This window comes from Anopheles maculipalpis, chromosome 3RL (genome assembly GCF_943734695.1).
Source record: "Anopheles maculipalpis chromosome 3RL, idAnoMacuDA_375_x, whole genome shotgun sequence".
In the NCBI taxonomy this organism is placed as follows: Eukaryota; Metazoa; Arthropoda; class Insecta; order Diptera; family Culicidae; genus Anopheles; species Anopheles maculipalpis.
Window position 1 is genome coordinate 24,275,583 of NC_064872.1, and position 20,194 is coordinate 24,295,776.

The following is a 20,194-nucleotide window of genomic DNA, read 5'->3' on the forward strand; positions in this document are numbered from 1 at the left end:
ATCAGCCCAAATTAGTGGAACTTTTATTCACTTATTTTGCAACACTTCATAACTATAAATATTTGTGAGCAGCTCGACTATAAAATCATCTCTAAACATTCTCTGATCCTTATAATTAATTGTATTACTTTATATGCATGTATCGACGACATATAAGCGAAATGTTCTCAATTTCAGTGAATGGCATCACAATAATATAATTCATCAAACAAAATGCTTTTGAGATTTTATACCAGTTATTCTTTTACTTTTTTGAGAAAACGAAGAAAACTTTGAAGAAAAAGGAAGACCTAAAGATATGGCATGTACACGTATACTTTTTACCAGCCGTGTAATACTCTCCTCATATCATTTTGATGCACAAATTTAAAATTCTCCTATTCCGTAAAAAAAAGTATAGACTACCGGCATCATTGGCTGTTGTTATCTTGCTTCACTCGGGCCACACAAAAACCTGCCCGTCACAACACAGGCCGTGGCGCACTGTTTAGCGTCCACATCAACGGGACGGGTGTACCGATTGTGGTGCGAACGGGACCAAACGATGCAGTACCGTGAATGCGTAAAAACGGAACCACATCATGACAACATGGCAAAGGGAGAGTCTGACTCACCAAACCACCCTCTCCTGCTGCCATTGCTCACTCACCCACCAAAAACCATCCGGTACGATCGGGCATATATAGACGTGGAGCGTACCGTGGCCACCGTACCAGTCGAGAGAACGTACTCCGAGAGTAACGAACGCGCGCGTGTTTGGCAAAAACCGTCGCCACCGAAAAAAAGCGATACAACACCCAGGTACGCACACACTTGTGCTCCAGCATCGGAACCGCAATCTCGTCGCTGCCCTCCAGAGCGGTGTGTTCCGGTGTGAATTTTGTGGGCGAATTTTTTAGCTCCTCTCACGGCACGGTGACAATTCTCACCGGCACGCGCAATTTTTCCCCGTGTTCATGTGTGTAGCATCTGTTTTGACGTTTTGAACGGTGTACGGGTGCCGTGCAGTGGAGAGTGAAGGAAAAATTCCGATTTTTCCCCCGTTTTGCCCAGATCGAAGTAATCTCTTAATGTGTGTCGTTTCGTTTTCTTTATCAAAGCAGGTGTTTGTGCAGTGCAGTGCGATTGTGCGAGTGCAGTAGCGACCCGTAACAAGTACGTGAGCAATCTTCACGCAAGGGAAATTTCTGGAAAATTCTACCTCCATTTTTGCAAAACGAACAGAATGCGACGATTCACGACCGGTTTGTTGCTGGTGGTTGCCTTGACCGTGACCGCTACCGTCGCCTATCCAGGTAGGTTATTTGTTGTGGCTCCGTTGTGTGTGGTGTGGTGATGCTAGGTGATTAAAAATGGCGAGTGACACTTTCCATACGGCGCCGGGCAAGAGGACCTTTAAATTTGGAAGTAGGTCTTGCGGAGTGGCCGCTTTGCGACCGTTCAATGCTGTTTGTTTGGGAAAGCTTGCAGCAAGTGTGACATTCACGCCATTTGAACGTCGGCATCGATCGATGGACATGAAAAATCAATTTTTCCCCCTCCGGGCGTGAAAAGCGATAACCTTACGGGATACAAGGCAGTTTGTTTTTGTCGCGATTTTTCTAGAGCATCTCATTCGATCCATTGAGTGACGTATCTCCAATGACGACGGATCGGGAGATAAGAATTTGTTTGCTGATGTTAGGTTAAAATTACGCTTTTCGCATCGCGTGTGACCCAGTCGTGGTTAGCTTGATTTTTGCGTGATGTGTGCAATGGGTTGTAATGTTGATTGTAAAATACGTTTCCTAGCGATTGGCTGAGCCTAAGCCTCCATTTCCGCTGAGACGTAATTTAAGTTTAATTTGAACAGAGTAAAAAAGCTTAACGTTGGCTTAAAGTTGATTGAGGCGTCGATCACCCTTAGTGGGTATTCGATACGAAACAAGTTTTTTCGGACTAACAGAACTCGTCCATATTCCCCAAAAGTGATCTATTTTAAGTCTGAAACCTGTTTTAGGTGCGTTTTTTGTTGGTGCGGTGTTAACGAGACAACGTAGTCAAAAACAGTCACGACCGTCACCTGTAACTGGTCTGTAACTAGTAATCAGACGCTTGGGAATGATCGTACATGATCAAATCTTGTTTCCCATAACATAGACATATTGAACAGATTTGAATTGATGCGCCATTTTGTACAAAATCGCCGTCATCCACTACTCTCCATCCATCTTCCGTTCTTTTGCGCCATTTTAGCAGATTGCATAATTTCCGTAAAGTGGGCAGAAGAAGCGCGCGCACCTTACTGAACGCCTGGAGGCTAATTAAAATCTATCCGCCACACATATGCGAGCAGAACTCATGCTTCAAAACAGATGCTTTAATTGCACACCTCGAGTGTGAGTATTTATTTAAAAAAAAACCCCTTGCTTGATCTCATCAACTTCAAGCAAATCTGGCAGTTTTTATTTGCATTAATGAGCATCATTCATCATTTGCCGGTAGGCATCATTGGAGCAGATCTTTCTGCTCGTTCGTTCGGAAATTTGGCCAGTAAATCTTCCGGTTTCGATTTGAAACCGATACCACCGGCATATGGTTTGACCTTGGTGGAGGTGCTGAAAATTTTGAGACTTTCAGCTCGCGTGCACGTCTTGGGGGAAGTAATGATTATTTGCGTCATCACACGCTAATTTCTCGTCTGTTGCCTTCTTTCTACAGCTCATCGTTACATCGATGCACCGTAACGCTGGAGCGGTAAATTAAGAATAGCCGACTATTCATTCGGCAATTTCCCGGCAATTTCCCACCGAGCATCTCGGCATACGTTTTAAATGCTTCCGAGATGACATCGGTGAGATTTCAAGCTGAGTGTTTGTCCCTCCATTTGACTTTGGCGGGAAGTGTCCACTATGTGTAGTAGTACAATTTTATTAACAATTTCAGCTGATTGTTGTGCATTTGTGGTGCGAGCAACCCTTTCACACGCTGCATAAAGCGGCCCGTATAAACGCCGCTCATGTCAGTCCGTTGATGCGACGAATGTATGTAGTCAATGTGCCGAGATGTGCCGCAATTTCATTGACCGCGGATGGATGAGTTTGAGCAGTTGCTGGTTTGGGGTCTGGTTGATGCGCAATGGCGACGGCAACAACGGTGACGCTTGGCGTAAAACGAAACTACTGGGCACTGATTCAAGTTCGTTTGGGGGAGAGGAGAGATCGTTCAGCACGTTAGGTGGTTTAAGTGAGCAAGTCGAATATGCGCGTCCCATTCATGCTGGTGACTATGCCGATTGGATGGGATGTATTTTTGAGTAAATTCTTGGAAGTCTTGAGGAGGTTTTTTTCGGTGTTAACAATGGTTGCACTGTCAGTTGCATATTTTTGAGAAAAATGTTGACGAATTTTTGAAATCTGACTCAACTGATACAGGTGTGCTCACTCATGAGCTCACTCATTATTCAAATGATTGTAGACGGCATGACTTAACGATATGTCTTGCTTCTGTTATATCCTCGAGCAGATAGAACTGCTCATATGTGAGAATGGCATGAATTGCTCTAAGCAATTCAATTTTAATGAGTTATACAGAAAAAAGCATTCCAACAACAACTTAGGAACGAAACAACAACTTAAAAAATGGTTGTTGCAGCCCAATCACATTGCAACTAATGGCAATCAGCGGTGTCAAACTCACAAGCAGTTGGTTTGTTGTTCTTCAAGTCGATAAAATTTTAAATACAAAATCAATTGAAATAGTAAAAATATAAAACATTTTAAGATATTTACAGAACTTCTTACCTTTCTGTGTTTTTTTAAATATAACAATCTGCAAGAAAAAGAATAAAGTTTTACTTTAGTAGGGTGTAAAGGAAGATATAAAGAGATAAAAAACTAAAATTTCAAAACATTTACACTTGCGGAGATGAATTAGGACTTAAGATATTAAAATGTTTTAAATCAGTTGTAAAGCAATGTATGATCATGTATTAAACGGCCTTCTAGGTCACCGGCTCCGTTGTTGCCTTACCACCGGGCCACCCCCTCATCCTAATTGACGGATTTGATCCGATTCGAAATCCGATTGGAATTCCATTGGGACTCGATGCGATTCGGATTCGATTGAGATTCGATCCGATTTTGATCTGATAGGAAGTATGTCGATATTCGATGCGATTTGGATCTGACAAAGATTTTCTGCCTCATTTGTATTGAATTGGTGGTTTAAAAAATCTAATGAAGTGAACATGAAATAAAATGAAATTACAAATCCAAACTTCTGGTTCTCGTGAGAACTTGAAGATTAAACAAGAAGTGGACTCGAAGAATATAATCCGCTTTTCCCAACACTAATATAGAGACTAACTTATGAGTTGGGGGGTATATCAGCACAAAGCAAACAAAACTGTCTGGAAGGACTTCGACAATTCTGTCTGTGGAATATTATATTATGTGAGATATTTTATTGAAACGTTTGATGAATAGTCGAAATATATTCTCATATTTCACTACTGTCTAGGCCACCTACAGCTTAATAGTGAGTGATTCTAACCACAAATTGTTTTAAACATGTTGTTTTATGATCTAGGAATCACCCTACTTTTTTACATATTTGACACCTCTGAAATAGTGGTTTTGTCTGAAGAACATTTCAAATGTTATCTCCTACATCATCATCTGTTGGGTATTTCCGACACAAATCAACATTATACACGCTTGTAGTTATTCAAGCTGTGGTCCACTGCCAAATCGTCATTCTGATTTGATGGTTTAAAATTGTTATTAAACTTTAATCAAAACATGTTTACCAATCTCAACCATGCATTATTTGTTTCAGCGCCACTAAAGCTGTAACACCAACGTTGTTGCTGTGTACAGTACACAAAAACGTAGAAAGCATTTCAAGAGTATTCTGGTTTCGCACGCCTTCTCACACCGGTGGCAGGAATTTAAGCCAGAAAGGTACTTGAAACGATGATTTGGCAATCGAGCGATGAAGCTAATTAAAATACTTTCGCCGTGTTGAAGGTGGAAAAGAAGGTGCCGGCTGAGAATGAGAAGCACGTCAAGTGTGCTGTTGAATTCTTGCCTTTTGCAGTAGATTGATTGGGGAGGTTTGTTGATGTGCGGATGCGTGCCGGGAGAAAGTTCTCCTTTTTGGTAAACCTAATGAAAATTATAATTTACTGAGAAGCATTTCAATGTAGAATAGACTAGATTTTTGCTAGAAAATAGCTCTAAGTTCATCGCTCTGATTAAGGAATGCTATTTACCGTTCACCTAATTCCTGCACAATTGGCGTCTGGTATGCAGTTTCCGTACGTGTGTTACTGGACCTCCCACACGCTAGTTGCTCAGTTGCATTCAGACCCACATGAGCAGCGTGATTAGATTGTTGTTGATTTATTTCGTTGCGTGTTTTGAATACAATTCCAGGAACTTAAGATGCATAGCTTCGAGTGGAGATTAATACCGTTTGAGGGATTTGAAGGGCGCACAAGAGGCAGAGAGGGCAGTGCAACGAATTTGTGCATGCCTTGCATTGCATCGCTACGGTACAGTTTGCTCCACCCGAAAGTACACGGTGGCACGTGACATTTGTAAAACCCGTTCTTGGCAAATTTTCGTTGCCTATGTCTGATCGTGTAGCAGAGAACCGTTTTGGGAGATATTGAAGGAGGTGTTGAATAATGCTTTTTTTTTTTACTGAGTCGTACACGGTTTTGTGGGTGTAATAACCCTTGAAGCTTTAGCTAGACAAAAAAAAGCTCCTTTGTTTTGTTGTGAAAGGTAAGTCATTGTGTGGGGAGGGAGCCTAAGACATCTTGAACGTAACGCATTGTGCACTGACTGTGATGCAATTATGGGCAATTTGATAACTTGTTTTTTCGTCTTTGCAATATTTTTTGGCACATCAATTTGCCAAGCAAAGAAGGGCATCATGTTTTTTCTTGTTGCTGATTCAGTATGATGGAGATTTTTGTCGAAGATCGGTTTGAGTCTGTCTGACGTTCGAGGGGCTGGCGTTCGAGTAGGTCATTGGCTTGTTTTGACATAAAACCGGCTTGTGTAACTACTGTACGGGGTACTATAGAATGAAGGAGCTCCAGCGGCACGATCTGTACCCGGTGGCCGGAGAGTAGGTCAACATTGTGCATACTTGTCTATCAGTCAAACGAAGCCAGTCACGTCGTAGAATATTGTTGCTAATAACAGTGTCAACAGTGTCATTGCAGGTAGTGCGATTTACGATCGTGATCGACATGTTTAGTAAAGAAGGGGTGTTTGTTTTTTTGAGAAACTTTTTATCAAGACAGTATATCTTGATCTCGTTCTGTTCTTTTTTGGAACAACTTAAAGCAATTGCTAGAAAACAATTTAAATCTTGAGCTCAGAGACGCACTAAAGGTACTTTAAGCGGAGCATTCAAGCACATTTTTTCAGGGTAATATTGTTTGAATAAACATCTCTGCAAGGAATTATACAAACAAATTAGAAGAACAGAAATATGGTGGTCATAAAATGACTTTCCTTTGCTGCTATGACCCGGAATGAATTTCAAATGGGAACCATTTTTCTACCGGCTTATCAATGCAAATTTTTTCAACTGCCAGAAACGAAACCTTGTTTCGAATTCTATCCATTTGTGGGCACTAATTTACTGTTTGCAATTTAAAAACACACGCCTCATACGGGTATGACGAGAGGAGATACTTCTAAATTGTTCCAATTATGAAGCAAAAGCTGTTACGCGACACGCAAAAGGTGAACAAAGACTCGGCGGCACGCGATTCTGTCGTTCGGGGTGAATCATCCATCAGATTGCTGCCGTTTTGTGATGATTATAACGATTTTTCGTTTCATCGATTCGTTATGATCAGTCTAGCATCGAATGTGGCTGAAATTAGAGCCATCTCTGCTGTTAGTCACTTTTGGATGGTTATTTTGTTCAAGAACTTTTTCAACTTTGTGGTTCGTACAAGAGATTCAGATGAAGCTCGGTAGAAAGAAACGGCCTAGTTGCATGCCCTCGGTATATAATGATCGTTTTCCATTCATTTGAATAACAACAGCAGGTGGTGATGCTGTTGATGTCGCTACTACTGCTACTACTGCTCCAACATCTTCATTAGTGCTTTGAGCACTTCAATTATGGTCGATTAGTGTGGCCACGGGCAGGGTTGCAATTATTCTTCCCCAATGGTTTGGGCAGGGGTGGGCTCGAAGTTTGACTGCAAGTGCCGAAAAAAGCCAACGAGCTCTCTGCTCCGTCCCTCATCGGGTGGTTTCTAGGTGGAGTTTTATTATTTTTTTCTCCATTGCAAATCGATTTCACCTTGATCGACGCGCATTCGAGTGCATGATCGTTAGTGATGAAGCATGTTTTTTCCTAAATGATGGTGCGCAATAAACTTGAGACGCGTTTAGATGACGATGATCGATAAAATGTGTGTCTTTCTCGATCGATTCATCTGAATTATTCTTTTTGCTTCGTTTTTTATTTGCAGCGAGCTACGAGAAGGAGAAGGAATCGGACACATCGGATGATGCTGAGTATATCGTTGTGCCACTGTCCCACCATCGTCCGACATACTACAACCGCTACCCGTCATCGTTTGAAGGGTTCGATGGTGTAGTGGACACCGGAGACTTTGCTCCAATTCCGGCCAGACCCGTGTACTTCCCATCGTACAATCCTTTCTCGTGGCAACTTTCGGGATATTTGGATGGTAAGTGGTGTACTTGAAGCTGATTGATGGATATCCTACGAGGACTGATTCCTATGTTACAATTGTTTAGATCTGCTAAAACGAGTCCGCGATCGCTTCGCTGGATCGTGGAATCCTTTCTATGGAGGTGAATTTGCCCCGTCAGGACCAGGAGTTTGGCCGGTGGAAATTCCGGACGACTCATCAGAAGACGGTGTTACCAACTCTACCTCTACAGTGAAGGTATGATCTGGCAGAATATCTCCGTATCTCATCCACGATTACGTAGCTAATAATACGGCTTTGTTCTAGGTCATCGATGGACACAAGGTTGTGATTAATGATACGTACTACACCAAGAAGACGGAGTTTGGTACCTCGATCTTTAAGGTGCGTGTCATTGACGTGAAGCCGGACGTTGATAGCGAGGAGGTGACGTCTCCCAAAGCTCCAACCGACGTCGAGGTCGGCAATCGCAATAGTGATGATGATGAGGCGGCTAAGGAACCGGCCGCACCGGCGACCGATGCACCCAAGCGTGACACTGAGCTAGAATCGAGCGATGAAGAGAAGACAACGGCTGACGATGACAATCTGAACACGATCGATACGTCCAATGTGGACATTGACGAGGAGAAGGTGAACAATGGAAAGGAAGCGCCCGAAGAGAAGCCGGAGGTAAATACGGAAAGTGCTACTGATGATGCTGAAGCTGCGGAACCTACTACTACAGCCGCTGCTGAAGCTGCCTAATCCTCTTCCTGACAAATGCTGTCCGCAACCGCTTGCCTAATACTTTCTCCATTTTCGGACTGAACTTTGCTACCTTCCTACAAATTTCCGATTCATAGTAACAACTGGAACAATTCTACATTGGTATCCAAATTCCTTCGGGTTTACTACAGTCTTCCTATCGATAACTATACTACTGATACTGGCTGATTGGAGTCACAAAAACAAAACTAAGGATCTCTTTTTGTATAATGTTTTGCTATTAACTACTCCCTCCAAACACATCTCTCAAGCTCGCATATACATTTAAAAAAGAACTATCTGTAACAAAACCTCTGTGATTCGAACTCTATGGACCATCATCTCAACCCTTTTCTATTCCATTTACCTTTCCAATCTTTCTAATTAACTTTCAACAGTCTAGCAATTTTGCGCCTCTTTCTAGTAGCATGTAAATAAGCATAGAGCTATATGCGAAGTTTCATTACATGCATTTTTTGTTTTATTAACCTCTACCACTGAAAACTCCAGAACTAGTGTGTGTGTGTTGCATAAGTACCTTCCCGGTTGCCGAATGAGTTGAGCTGACGAGATACTTCACGCAACGAAATGCATCTTGCCGCAGTGTAATGGTAATGGAGAATAAGGAATGATGGTGTAGATAGTTGTAGCTGAGGAATGTGTGTCCGACTTCGGACTCGGCTCTAGGTTGGGAGTTTGGGGTATGATGCGAAGGTCCTGCTTCGATCCAACCATGTATTGAACGCTCCAAAGCGATCCAACCATGTATTGAATGCGCTGGAAAGATTGATCGACCGCAGCACTGTTGTACTGATGGTTACTGTGCTTCCCCGATTTCGGTTTCCACTAAGTTTAATCAGTTATAAGCTTTACAAAGTGAACGATGTAAATAAAGTTGTTAAGAACTTAAAACGTCTTTACTATCTCGCTATCTTTTCCATGACTTCTATCGTTTGCTGCTATTTTCCTTTCGAACTAAAACATAAAGAGCTCAACGTAACCAATAAACTGACAAGCATGAGGCTCGCGAATACTATTATATCAGAGTGATACGCTTCTGGATCAGATGTACATATTTAATGCAACTACTTTATGCTTCACTTACATTGTAAATTATTTCGCACATTTTCTTTGCCGAAGCCGAATAACGACGCTCTTCTTATTGACACCTTGAAGTTGCTAAATTTGGAGCTAAATCTCCAGATGTAATATTAAGATATAACGATAATATTTCAAAACAGTCCTCAGAACAGTGGTCATTGCTGGAATCTTTTGAAGCGGCATCACGTCCATTGGATGACTTAGTGGAAGGATCACCTGAAAACACTCTTCAACGCAACCCAGGCAACAGTGAACTGCTCGAAACGAGCTCTGAAGAGGAAGTTGAAGCCAGCGTCAACGCGCCACGACAACCAGTGTCAAACGAATGGCCCAAACAGGACGATCGTCAACGGGTTATCGTCTCAAACCGGTTCGACAATCGATTTAACGCCAACCAGGAAAGACCAGTCGGTGATGCACCTTCGGAGACTGTTCACGATCTCACGAACGATATTGCCATCAACTTCCGGCTGGCCGCAGATAAAAGCGTTACTGCAAACCCAAATGCAATCACATTCAATCCAATGAATCCACCGTCGGTTATCGTGCAGCGAGATCCCTTCCCAGGAGTTGCTCCGGGAAGATTCCCACCACTAGCCGGTCGTCCAACGATGGGCTTCCCGACACCCCAACAACCGGTAGGTGGTGTAGGCTTCCCAGCTGGAGGATCATTTCCAGGCTTTCCCGGACAGGGAGCATTCCCCGGTGGTCAGTATCCGTTGCAACCTTTCCCAATGCAGCAACCTCCGCTGTTTGGGGTTCCAACCGGTACAAACTTTGGTCTAGCAGGTCAGAATCCTTTCTTCTTCGGTAATGCCCAGTTCCGGCGTCCGTAGGTGGAAGTGAGTGGATATAACTTTCCAAGACATAGTGAACTTCAGACGTTTTGCGGAAGAAACTTGTAGTAGCAGTAAGAGTGTGTTGCTCATTTATTTATTGATCTAAATTATTTTACTCAAGCGTAAAGGTTAGTGTGGCTTTTTTGCTGGAGCCGCAGCATATCGAACTAGACTAGATGTATTGTTAGGGGGGTTGAGACATTGACAGGAGAGTCAAGGCCTGGCTGAAGAGCTAGACGAATAAAGACGAGAAGAAAGGTTTTTTCTTCACTAATACCAAAGAAGTTGGTCCTAGTGTTGCACCAGCGTGAAATGTCGAGTGTGTGTGAGAAGTTTGGAAAGAAGCAAAACTTCTTGGTTTCCTCACATGTAGTTTGATGGACACACACACACCCTGGAAGGGTTCGAAAATGGGAGATTTTATTCTTCATTGGAAAATAATTTATTTACAACAGTTTCGGACATTCTTCCGTTCCGTGTGGCTTAAAAACTTTTCCATCAACCAAAGCGAAAGCGATTGGCAGCAGGAAGCGACGCTACTTCACGTTCCGAGACGCGCCCCACCCCGATGGAAGTTTTCTATAAATCCTTCCGTTTTCGTAAAGTATCGAAGTACCGGGATGGTGGATAGGATAGTTTGTTTGCAACCCAACACGTTTGCTGTGCGCATTAGTGGAAGGATTAGTGAAGAATTGGCAAACTGATCGGTAAAAAGCGTTGCGGAACCGAGTCTATTAGGGGTGGTTGAGGAAGGTGAAGTTTATGCGTGAAGAAACTCACTCTTACTTCCAAGCGGAAGGAAATTTAATACACATTAGTACATCAAGCGATTCAATTTGTCTTCACAATTCTGTACCAGAAAATTTAGAGCAAACAGCATCGGAAGAATATTCCAGGAGCATATTAATTTAGTAAATGGCTTACAGCTTACAGAGAGCAAACCGAGCGGGCGTCTCGGAGCCTCTTTTGAAAGATATTTTTCCCGGTACAGCAGGTAGACTAATTAATTTGTGCATTGTCTAACAAATGGAGCAAGATTTTGGGCTTGCGGTGGTATGGGCCGGAATTCATTGCACCGTGAACACCGGAAAACCACTCTATCAGGTAATACAAAAGCGCAGTCTGAGGATTTTGCCTTTTACACGCCGGGCATGAGTAAATGGATGTAAAGAGACGCACACAGAGAGCAAACAATTCAATAAATCTAGTCTTCCTTGGCAGCGCCTGGCAATGGGATCTTCGGACGGTGCGGAACCCAAACTAGAACAAAAAATTGGGAAGGATTTTAATTTAAGAAAATCTTTTTACACGTGTGCCGCCGTTTGAGATCGTAAGAAAATCTAAGAAATAAAATTGGGTAAGAGTTATACTTCTGTTTGTTCCGTACATTATTTTCGAAGCAGAGGAAACCCAAACAAAAAAGCGGACGCTTGAAAATAAGATTTTAATTAACACTTTCAAAAATTAATTTATTTCCCCAACCCTATTTTCACGTCGATCGGTGGATCTACCGTACAGTGCCAAGAATGGAAGACGGATAATCCTTCCCAGGAAATAACTCTTCCTTAACGGCAGCCCGGACAAATAGAGGATGATGTTTGGACGAAGAGCCCAGTAACAAGTTCGATCTGATACATTCTTAGAGCTCTAAATTTAGCTGGTCAATAATGCGGAGTAGATTTGGAGGGTGTGTAATGGTGGAACGGGTGCAAAGCAAATAAAGCGAAAGAAAGAAATGATTCAGGTTTTACGTTCTGTGTGCTTTTCCGGTGGATTTTCTACCAGATTGATCTCGTTTTGCCATTCACAGAGCAAGTGAGAGTGTTTTTTGTTAGTGCTTTGCTTCATTGCAGGGTGCAAGGGAGTAGTTTTTGCTGATTTAATTTCAATACATCAAGCTTCAAAGTCAATATTATTGCTTGAAACATTATTTGACGGAAAGTATGTTTGGAGTACAAATTATATATTTTAAATTTCCATATTACAGCAATCAAAATATTTGTATTACAAATTGCATACTTTGAGGCGTATTCAGAGGAAATGTTCTAATAGCCGCTGTATCTTCAAATAAATGTTCCCAAAACTGTTTTTCTTAACAACAAACAACCCTAATTGCTTCATAAATAGCACACTTGAAAAATTCTACATAGTTTTCCCTCTACGTTCGGGGATAACCCTGTAAATGCAATCAATCGTCATCGACTGGAATGGCTTTTACCAGCAACTGGTTACCGTTTTTATTCGGTTTTGCTCATTCTTTTTACGTCTTCTCATCTCGATCGGTATTGAGTTTCGTTGTTCACTTCACAGCATCACTTCACTCACCCCGTAGTGGCTTCCGGTACAAAGCAAGCGATGATATCAAATTATATTTATTGAAAATTACTTTTTATTTAATTTCTTCCACCGTTGAATCGGTTCTGCTGCCGTGAAGGAATGATAGATTTCTTGTGTGAAGCAGAAGGAGTAACAAAAAACCCGGAGATCGCAGTGGTACGACGTCTGCAAGTCGTTGGTAAAGAACCGAAAGCATCTACACCTACTACCGAACATCAATCGTATCCGGGAATTGTGAAGTAAATGCTGGCGTTTGAGGAGTGCGACGAGAACAAAAAGACCAATATATGCTGGTGGCAGACACCAGAATCCAGAGAAGCTTTTGTTTGCCTTTCGATAGTATTCACTCTGTTTAAACTATGGTTTTCAATGCTCGGGGGAAATCTGTTACCATTTTATATTTTTTCCCCTTTTTTCCCTATAAGTTGGAATCTTTCTTCTTCTGACAAAAGAAAAAGAAAAGATGATGCCTCAGCAAATCCGCTGCTTCAATCAGGGGGTGAGGACAATCTTCTTCCAAGAGCCTGCAACATGGTGCTGGTGTCAACTTGCGACCATTCGAACAGTATGTGCATTTGTGCAGTTTGAGCAGTGGAAAAATCTGCTACGCCGTTTTTTCTTCATACCATTGTCCATTTGCTTTGCAGCACACGACGAACAATACCAGTCGTATTTAAGTGTGGTATTGGTGGTGGTGATGTCGGCAACGAAGTTTTAGTACAAGATGTACTAAGTGTAAAAAGAAAAAAAAAACATCAAGAAGAGTCAAATGCTAGACTCCGAACAGATTTATCTGCCCCTTTGGATATTTATTCCTCTGGACAAGAAGCAATTTGAAAGATCTTTTTCAGGCTCACTGTTGGGACTTTACATAAATTATACTTCCCGCGCACAACAGCGAAGGACGCGAAAACGCTCACACAAAAAAATGGCAGCACCGGGTTTCGATCAGATAAAAGGATAAGACAACTGTCACCGGAGACCTTGCTGCTTCTCCATTATCCACCGGTATTCAAATCGATGTTTTATACTGCTGAAACAGTGTTGCTGTGTAGCTTGACAAATATTATGTTTCGCTCCAATTTCTGGTGACCAGCGACGGCTGCTGCCAGGTAAAGCTTCTTGCTCCGATGATTACAAAAGACCATCCAAATCGTCATCCTGTGTAACTTTTTTTGGTTTGTTTCTACAGTGCTTAGCAATAGTAACGTTACAACAATGGCGATTGTTCGTCGATTCTTCCTTGTGGGGACTCGAGATACTTACACGAGCCCGTTTGTTCGTGTTTGTGAGATAACAGAATGATTTAGTGCTTTGTTTTTAAGAAAATATGGCCTTAACCTCCTCCTAGAATAAGCACCGTATAGAGGGTGGGGATGAGCTTGCTCTTCCTGTGCCGTTTCCTACAACCCTGAGTGTGTGTATGTGTGTGGCTGTGCGTTCCAATGGTCATAAATCAAACGCACATCCAAGTTCCGGTGCAAGCTTGGAAGTAACGATCCTCCACCACAGTGGTACAAAAAGGCACAGCTCCAGTTCGAGCTGCCCCAGCTGGCTATTTGTTTGATAATTATTCCGATTAATCTTTGACTCAAATAATCCAATTACTTTTTCTCCCGACATTGCAAATTACTACTTATCTGGGCACCGACTCCGGGTTAACTTCAAATGAGAGATGTATGACGTGGCACTTCTAAACTCGCTCTTGGTAGGTTGGTTTCAAGCGTCGTAGGAATCGGTAAACCCGAAAGATGCAACAATGACAATCACCTTCGAAGCAGTACCTTTAGTACACTGTGGCTTGCATCTCACTTGACCTAAATTGTTGGAGTACCTTGCGGAACTGAGATGCCTTCCGGAGAGCCTTCCATTCCCATGTATTGGGTGTCAGTGTGGTCGTAGTTGAAGCGATATCGGTTAACCTCATAAAGTGGCTGCTCGAGTAACCGAGTTCTGCGTTCGAGAAAAGGGGATAAGTTCTTGGAATGTCTTGACGAAGAAATGTGTCCCTATAGCTCAGATATCCCTCGAAGTAAAGATACGTCCCAGATAACAAGATTTTTTTAAATAAAAAAAGGAAATATATAGTAAGTTTTAGTGTTCTTCTACTTCTTGGATTAACGACCTCTAACTAAGGTCATGCCGGCCATCGATATGGCTTACTAGACTGCCGATACCACGTAGTTGGTTAGTCAGTCCTCACTACGGGGGGACGGTCCGGATGGGATTTGTACCCCGGTCCCGCCGTTTGAAGACCGGCGCCGCTGTCGCCTACAACACTGGGCCGCCCCTTGTTATTATTGGTAAAACTAGTTTTAGTGTTATTATTGGTAAAACAAAAAAATTGAGGAATTCATGGACCTAAAATATAAGGTTATGTTCTTGAACACTTTTAAGTTTATAAAATCATGCATAGCTTTTTAAGAAACTTGTCTAGCTGGCTGCTTACTACACTTCTAGACGTGTATATCATGGGTGTTCAGTAGCAATCGTAGGTCTTGGCCTTCAAGAAAACAGCTCGTATCTCATATCTTCACAATAAGTGCATCCACAACTGATTCTTCCTCCTCGGCTTGAGGGAGATGTCTCATCGGATATCCAAGGACGAACGGTACACATCGGTAGTAGATGATAGATAATAAATTTACCCCATACCGTGAAAGCATTTGTCAAAAGCGGACACAACTGATCTCAAAGATCAATTACCACACCAGACACAGACACACACTCACATCCTTCGGGGATAAGTGAGACGTTCAAGCACAAAGATTAAGGTTCAACGTTGTAAGTCCTTACTTTCTCAAGTCGCATGAATGCACATTGCATACCTTCTCCTCGCTGCCAGGGCTACTGTACAGCAAAGCTGTCACTGTGCTGTATAATTTGCTGTCGTGCATATCGAGCAATCCATTCCAGGTTCGCGTTGAACCTATATTTACCAACGCTGAGGTGAATTTAATTTTCATCCCGAACGTGGGTGCATGTGTGCGCTGTCCCCACTGGGAGGTAGGATGCGTTGAAGTGTGTCCTTTCAACATTAGTGCCGAAGATGGGTTGGACACAAAGTTTTCCCCTCGGCTTGCCAATGTTTGTTGCTGGCGAGACGAGGTTTTGCAAAGTGATTTCTGAACTCGCGTCGTGGCATCCCTTTTACGAACCGGTGATTGATGAGTGTCCCGATGCAGGCGCCAGTGTGAGTGTGTGTGTGTGTGTGGACATTAAATTAATTGCTAGCCGAATTCGATCGGGACCAATCAATCGAATCGCGTGCGTCTGGTGTACGTGCCGACCGGTCAGACTACACTGGATATTGACGAATTAATGTAATGATGGTTGCAATTAATCAGTGTGGTGTGGGTTTGCTACACGAGATGTGCCAGGAGCCACTCTCAGCTGTTAAAGGGTAACGCGCCCGGCGGTTACCGGATTGATTGTGAACGAGCTCGCGAACGCAAATTTCATGTCATTTTCGGTGTGCTCAAATTAACCTGTAATTGAAAGGCGAACCTATTAGAATAAGACGGTGAAAATTGTGTCACGCCATTTCAAGGGACATGTGCACTCAATTATCTGGAGAGCTCACTTTTTTTCGGTGCGCTTTGCTGTTTAATAATGGCATTACTTAGTTTAAACAGTTCTAGCTACACACAGAGAACGATTATACTTGCTTTCCATAGCGGTTCTACGAAAGAGCTGGAATCGTCTTTTGTTACTAAATGGTACCATTAGGAGATGAGCGCCGTTTTCCTAGAACGTAGGACATTCCGTCTGGCGCGTGGAGGGTTCAGGACATGAGGGAGGACAATCGCGCACAACACAAATTGCTTGTAAATCGTGATTGTCGTCATCATTTTACGCTTAAAGCGCTAAATCTCATAGCATGTGCGGAACGGTGGTACGGTCGTTTTTGATGGCCTGGGCGAACTAGTGAAAATGACAGTTTCGAAAATAGCGTCCTTTGCGATGGACTATGGGGTGGTCTTGAACAGAGTATTTATAAGCTATTGTTTTTTTTTTATTTTGCAACTATGTCTATAGTTAATTTATCGAAAAACTTAAACTTTCTAAGTTAAAGGGTAGTTAAAACTAAATTTGACATCATTTTACTATTTTTCATAGTTTAGGCAGTTTATATTGCGATATGGATCTTGTCCACAAATGAAAAAATACTCCTGGCTATGTTGTTGAGAGAGATAGTCTGCAGGAACTTCTTGGAGATGTGCAAGGGCTATGAAGGGGTCGCTACGATTATCAAGCTCGCTGGTGGGCTGGTCATGTTAGGAGATAGGCCTGGGACGAATCACTTACTTATATGTTTGATTGGTGTAGTAGATGCATCTGTCAGTAAGGCTGGGATATTTGATTAGTTGACAGAAGCGTTAAACCACGAAGCGGTTGTAGTCTGTTAAGTGAGTAACGTATCTGATAATACCTCTGCAATTCTAATATACCCACTCGTAATTTTACATACTCGTTTTGAACATAACTTTAATAAATTTTTTACAGGAAACTAAGGAGAAAAAGTTTTACAATTGTAAAGTGTGTAAAAATATTTTCAAACCCGTTGGTATAGGCGACATCGTCGGCGGTCTCCAAACGACAGGACTGGGGTCCAAATCCCATCTGGACCGTCCCCCAGTAGTGAGGACAGACTATCCTCACTCTGGTGTATTAATAAGTCAAGCACTACGGCCATGCCGTTCCTCAAAGTAAAAAAGTAATATCCCTTTTAAAATAAACGGGACGGTTTTATAAAAGCCAATATTTTCCCAAAATATCCAGCCAAAATAACCAAGATTTTTGAAAGCTATTGTGAGGCTCTAGTTAAATTAATCAAATATATCTGAGGATGGAATATTAATACGTCTGGTACCATGTTACCCAAATTTGGAGGACACTCTCACCTGTTACGAATACCTCACCAACAAGACAAGCCTAACATACTGTTAATATGAGGAGTGCTATATTATTTGTTTTATTGGCATGTTACTCAACAAACTTTTAATATTAAAATTTGAAATTCTAATTTCATTTTAGTACTGAAAATGACGACTCTCTACGTCGCTCTCTCTCTCTCTCTCTCTCTCTCTCTCTGTCTCGGGGTGACTCGATGGTGTATGCGACATCGGCGCCGGTCCTCAAACGGTAGGACCGCGGTTCAAATCCCATCCGGCCCGTCCCCCCGTGGTGAGGACTGACTATCCAGCTACGTGGTATTGGCAAGTCTAGTAAGCCATTTCGATGGCCGGCGAAACCTTAGAGGAGATCGTTGAGCCAAGAAGAAGAAGACGACGGCTCTTTACCATATTGCCAGTTGGAAAACAAATATGAAATTAAAAAAATGAATGTATGACCAACTCTGCCTCATTGTGCATTGACGTTTCTCACCTACTGATAATAATTCCCATCGGTACCGACTGTTATGTGCCCGCCGTACTGTTCGCGGGAACCGTATCACACAATGACTGTCACACTAGGCGGAACTATTGGGTATTGTGTATTTATGGCACATCCTTTCCCTGGCTCCCAACGACGCAACGTTCCGTAACTTCCGGCTAGCGCAGGAACATTCCGTGCGTCCGTTTGTTACAAGACCGTCTTATCTAGTGGCGTGTAATGTTGCGCGCGTCTTCAATTATGGTTGTTTATGAATTCCTTTCAGGCTCTATTTCCCAAACGAGTTTGTCTGTCTTCGCCATGGCATCCGTGGGGAGTGTTCTTGTGTTCTACGTGATACCTTTAAGTGTGTCTTTTTTGAGGTAATTACCACTATTTAGTTGCCTTAAGGAATGGAATTCAGAGTGCGTAGTTGGAGGGATTGGTGTCGCTTGTATGGTGCTTTGTGGTCTCATTGAGTGTCAGGAGGAAAAGTGAAAGGATACTATCAGCAATTGAAATTCCAACGTGAAGTGATCGCCTCTTAAAGCACAACTCCTTTGAAGGTGTCGTCTTTCAGCGCTGGAATGACGGGACGGTTGAATGTTTGTACGATTTAATATTTGATTTCAACGGAAAGGAAAATTGCCCCCGAGCGCAGTTGGTGAAGATTACCATGCAAGTGGATCTGCAAGAGAATTGATCAGCCCAAAACGTCAATGTTTTGATCGAACGTCTCTATCGTCTTCCGTCAGCCTCACTCAACCAGACAGCCAAAGCATGACAATGTATAAGCAATATGATACCCTGCCCGTTTACGGGACCGGTGGACGGTAGGACCGATGGTAGACTTCCAGTAAGCATTGGGATTTGTGACAGATTGAATCTGTCATCCATTTTGTGTACGGTGTTGGCGTGCGGTGGAATGAGTTGAAATTAGAACGGTCGGTTGTTGTGTGAGCTGTTGCGTAAAGCAGTACAACAACGGCACTCGCACTCCTGCCACGTTCCCGAATGTTCGTGAAAGGGGTGTTCGAAAGCGAGGAAGCTGCGGAAAATGCTCATTTACATGCTACTACTGCTTGGAGGCTTATTTTACGGCATAATAGAACAGACACGCTAAACGGGAGGATAGAAGTGGAGCAAAGGAAGCGTGTTCTAGCGATTAGTTTTATCGTTTTCTGGCGTTTTCCTTGAATCGTGGTGGTAGTGGGTTTTTCTTGAAATTTCTAACAATTCCTCCGAGGACGAGCGCCACTAGCGAGACGACTGGCGAATGTTTGACTGGATATCAACAGTTTCTAATTAAGTTTCCGTTTGAATAAAGTAAGCAATTGTTCCGGTTGCTTAAGAAACGATCGGTTACCATCCAGCAGCAGCAGCATCATCATGAACATTCTCATCATCTTCAGTCGTACGCCACTCACGATTGCGTGTGTGTCATTTCGCACGTGACATAATCGGAACACAATACCAGCGGGGCTCTAATAACCATGGGGTTTTGGTAGACACATCAGAATATTAAATGTGCGCCACTTTGGGGATTAGTCCTCTTGTGGGGAAGCTGTCAAATCACTTTAAGCGTGCATAGCGGAGTAGTTACGCGTTAAGTTGTCGAATTAATCGTGTGTTAAATCGTCTCACCGTTCATTGGGTGCTGAAAGACGTAACTAAATTACGTAGCTTACGGAATTGTTAAGCGCAAGTAGAATCGTTCGTAGTAGTTAGGGTGAGGCGGTTAGGCGGTTTACGGAACGCAATTTTCAGGGATAAGTGCTTTAAAACATTTTGCCATGTGCAACAAGTGCATCCAAGTTGAATCAGGTGGAAAATATTATTTAAATGAAAAATAACCGACAAATAAGTTTTGGGAACGCCTAACTTCCCCGCTTAAAAAAGGCCCACAGAATTGACTCAAACATAAGAAATGGTTTAATGATGCAATGCAAGGATCAATGCTGTAAGACTCAAAGGTACTGCAACTGTAAAGGTGACTTATACTGATGGTTCTTACTCTTCTTAGAGTCTTACTCTTAGGTTTCTCTTCTGTCTTGAAAAGAAAAACAATTAAGAGGTTAAATCAACAAGTGATTGAACC

General features: G+C 42.5%; 1 protein-coding gene across 1 annotated transcript; it reads left to right on the plus strand.

The window, feature by feature from the left end:
• Positions 1-1,183: 1,183 nt before the first annotated feature.
• LOC126565864 (uncharacterized) lies at positions 1,184-10,384 on the plus strand. Its single transcript, XM_050223073.1, has 5 exons — positions 1,184-1,295; positions 7,490-7,711; positions 7,782-7,933; positions 8,003-8,368; positions 9,685-10,384. Exons 1-5 carry the CDS (start codon positions 1,226-1,228, stop codon positions 10,378-10,380), a joined length of 1,506 nt encoding a protein of 501 aa, XP_050079030.1. The 5' UTR covers positions 1,184-1,225; the 3' UTR covers positions 10,381-10,384.
• The last annotated feature ends 9,810 nt before the right edge of the window (positions 10,385-20,194 follow it).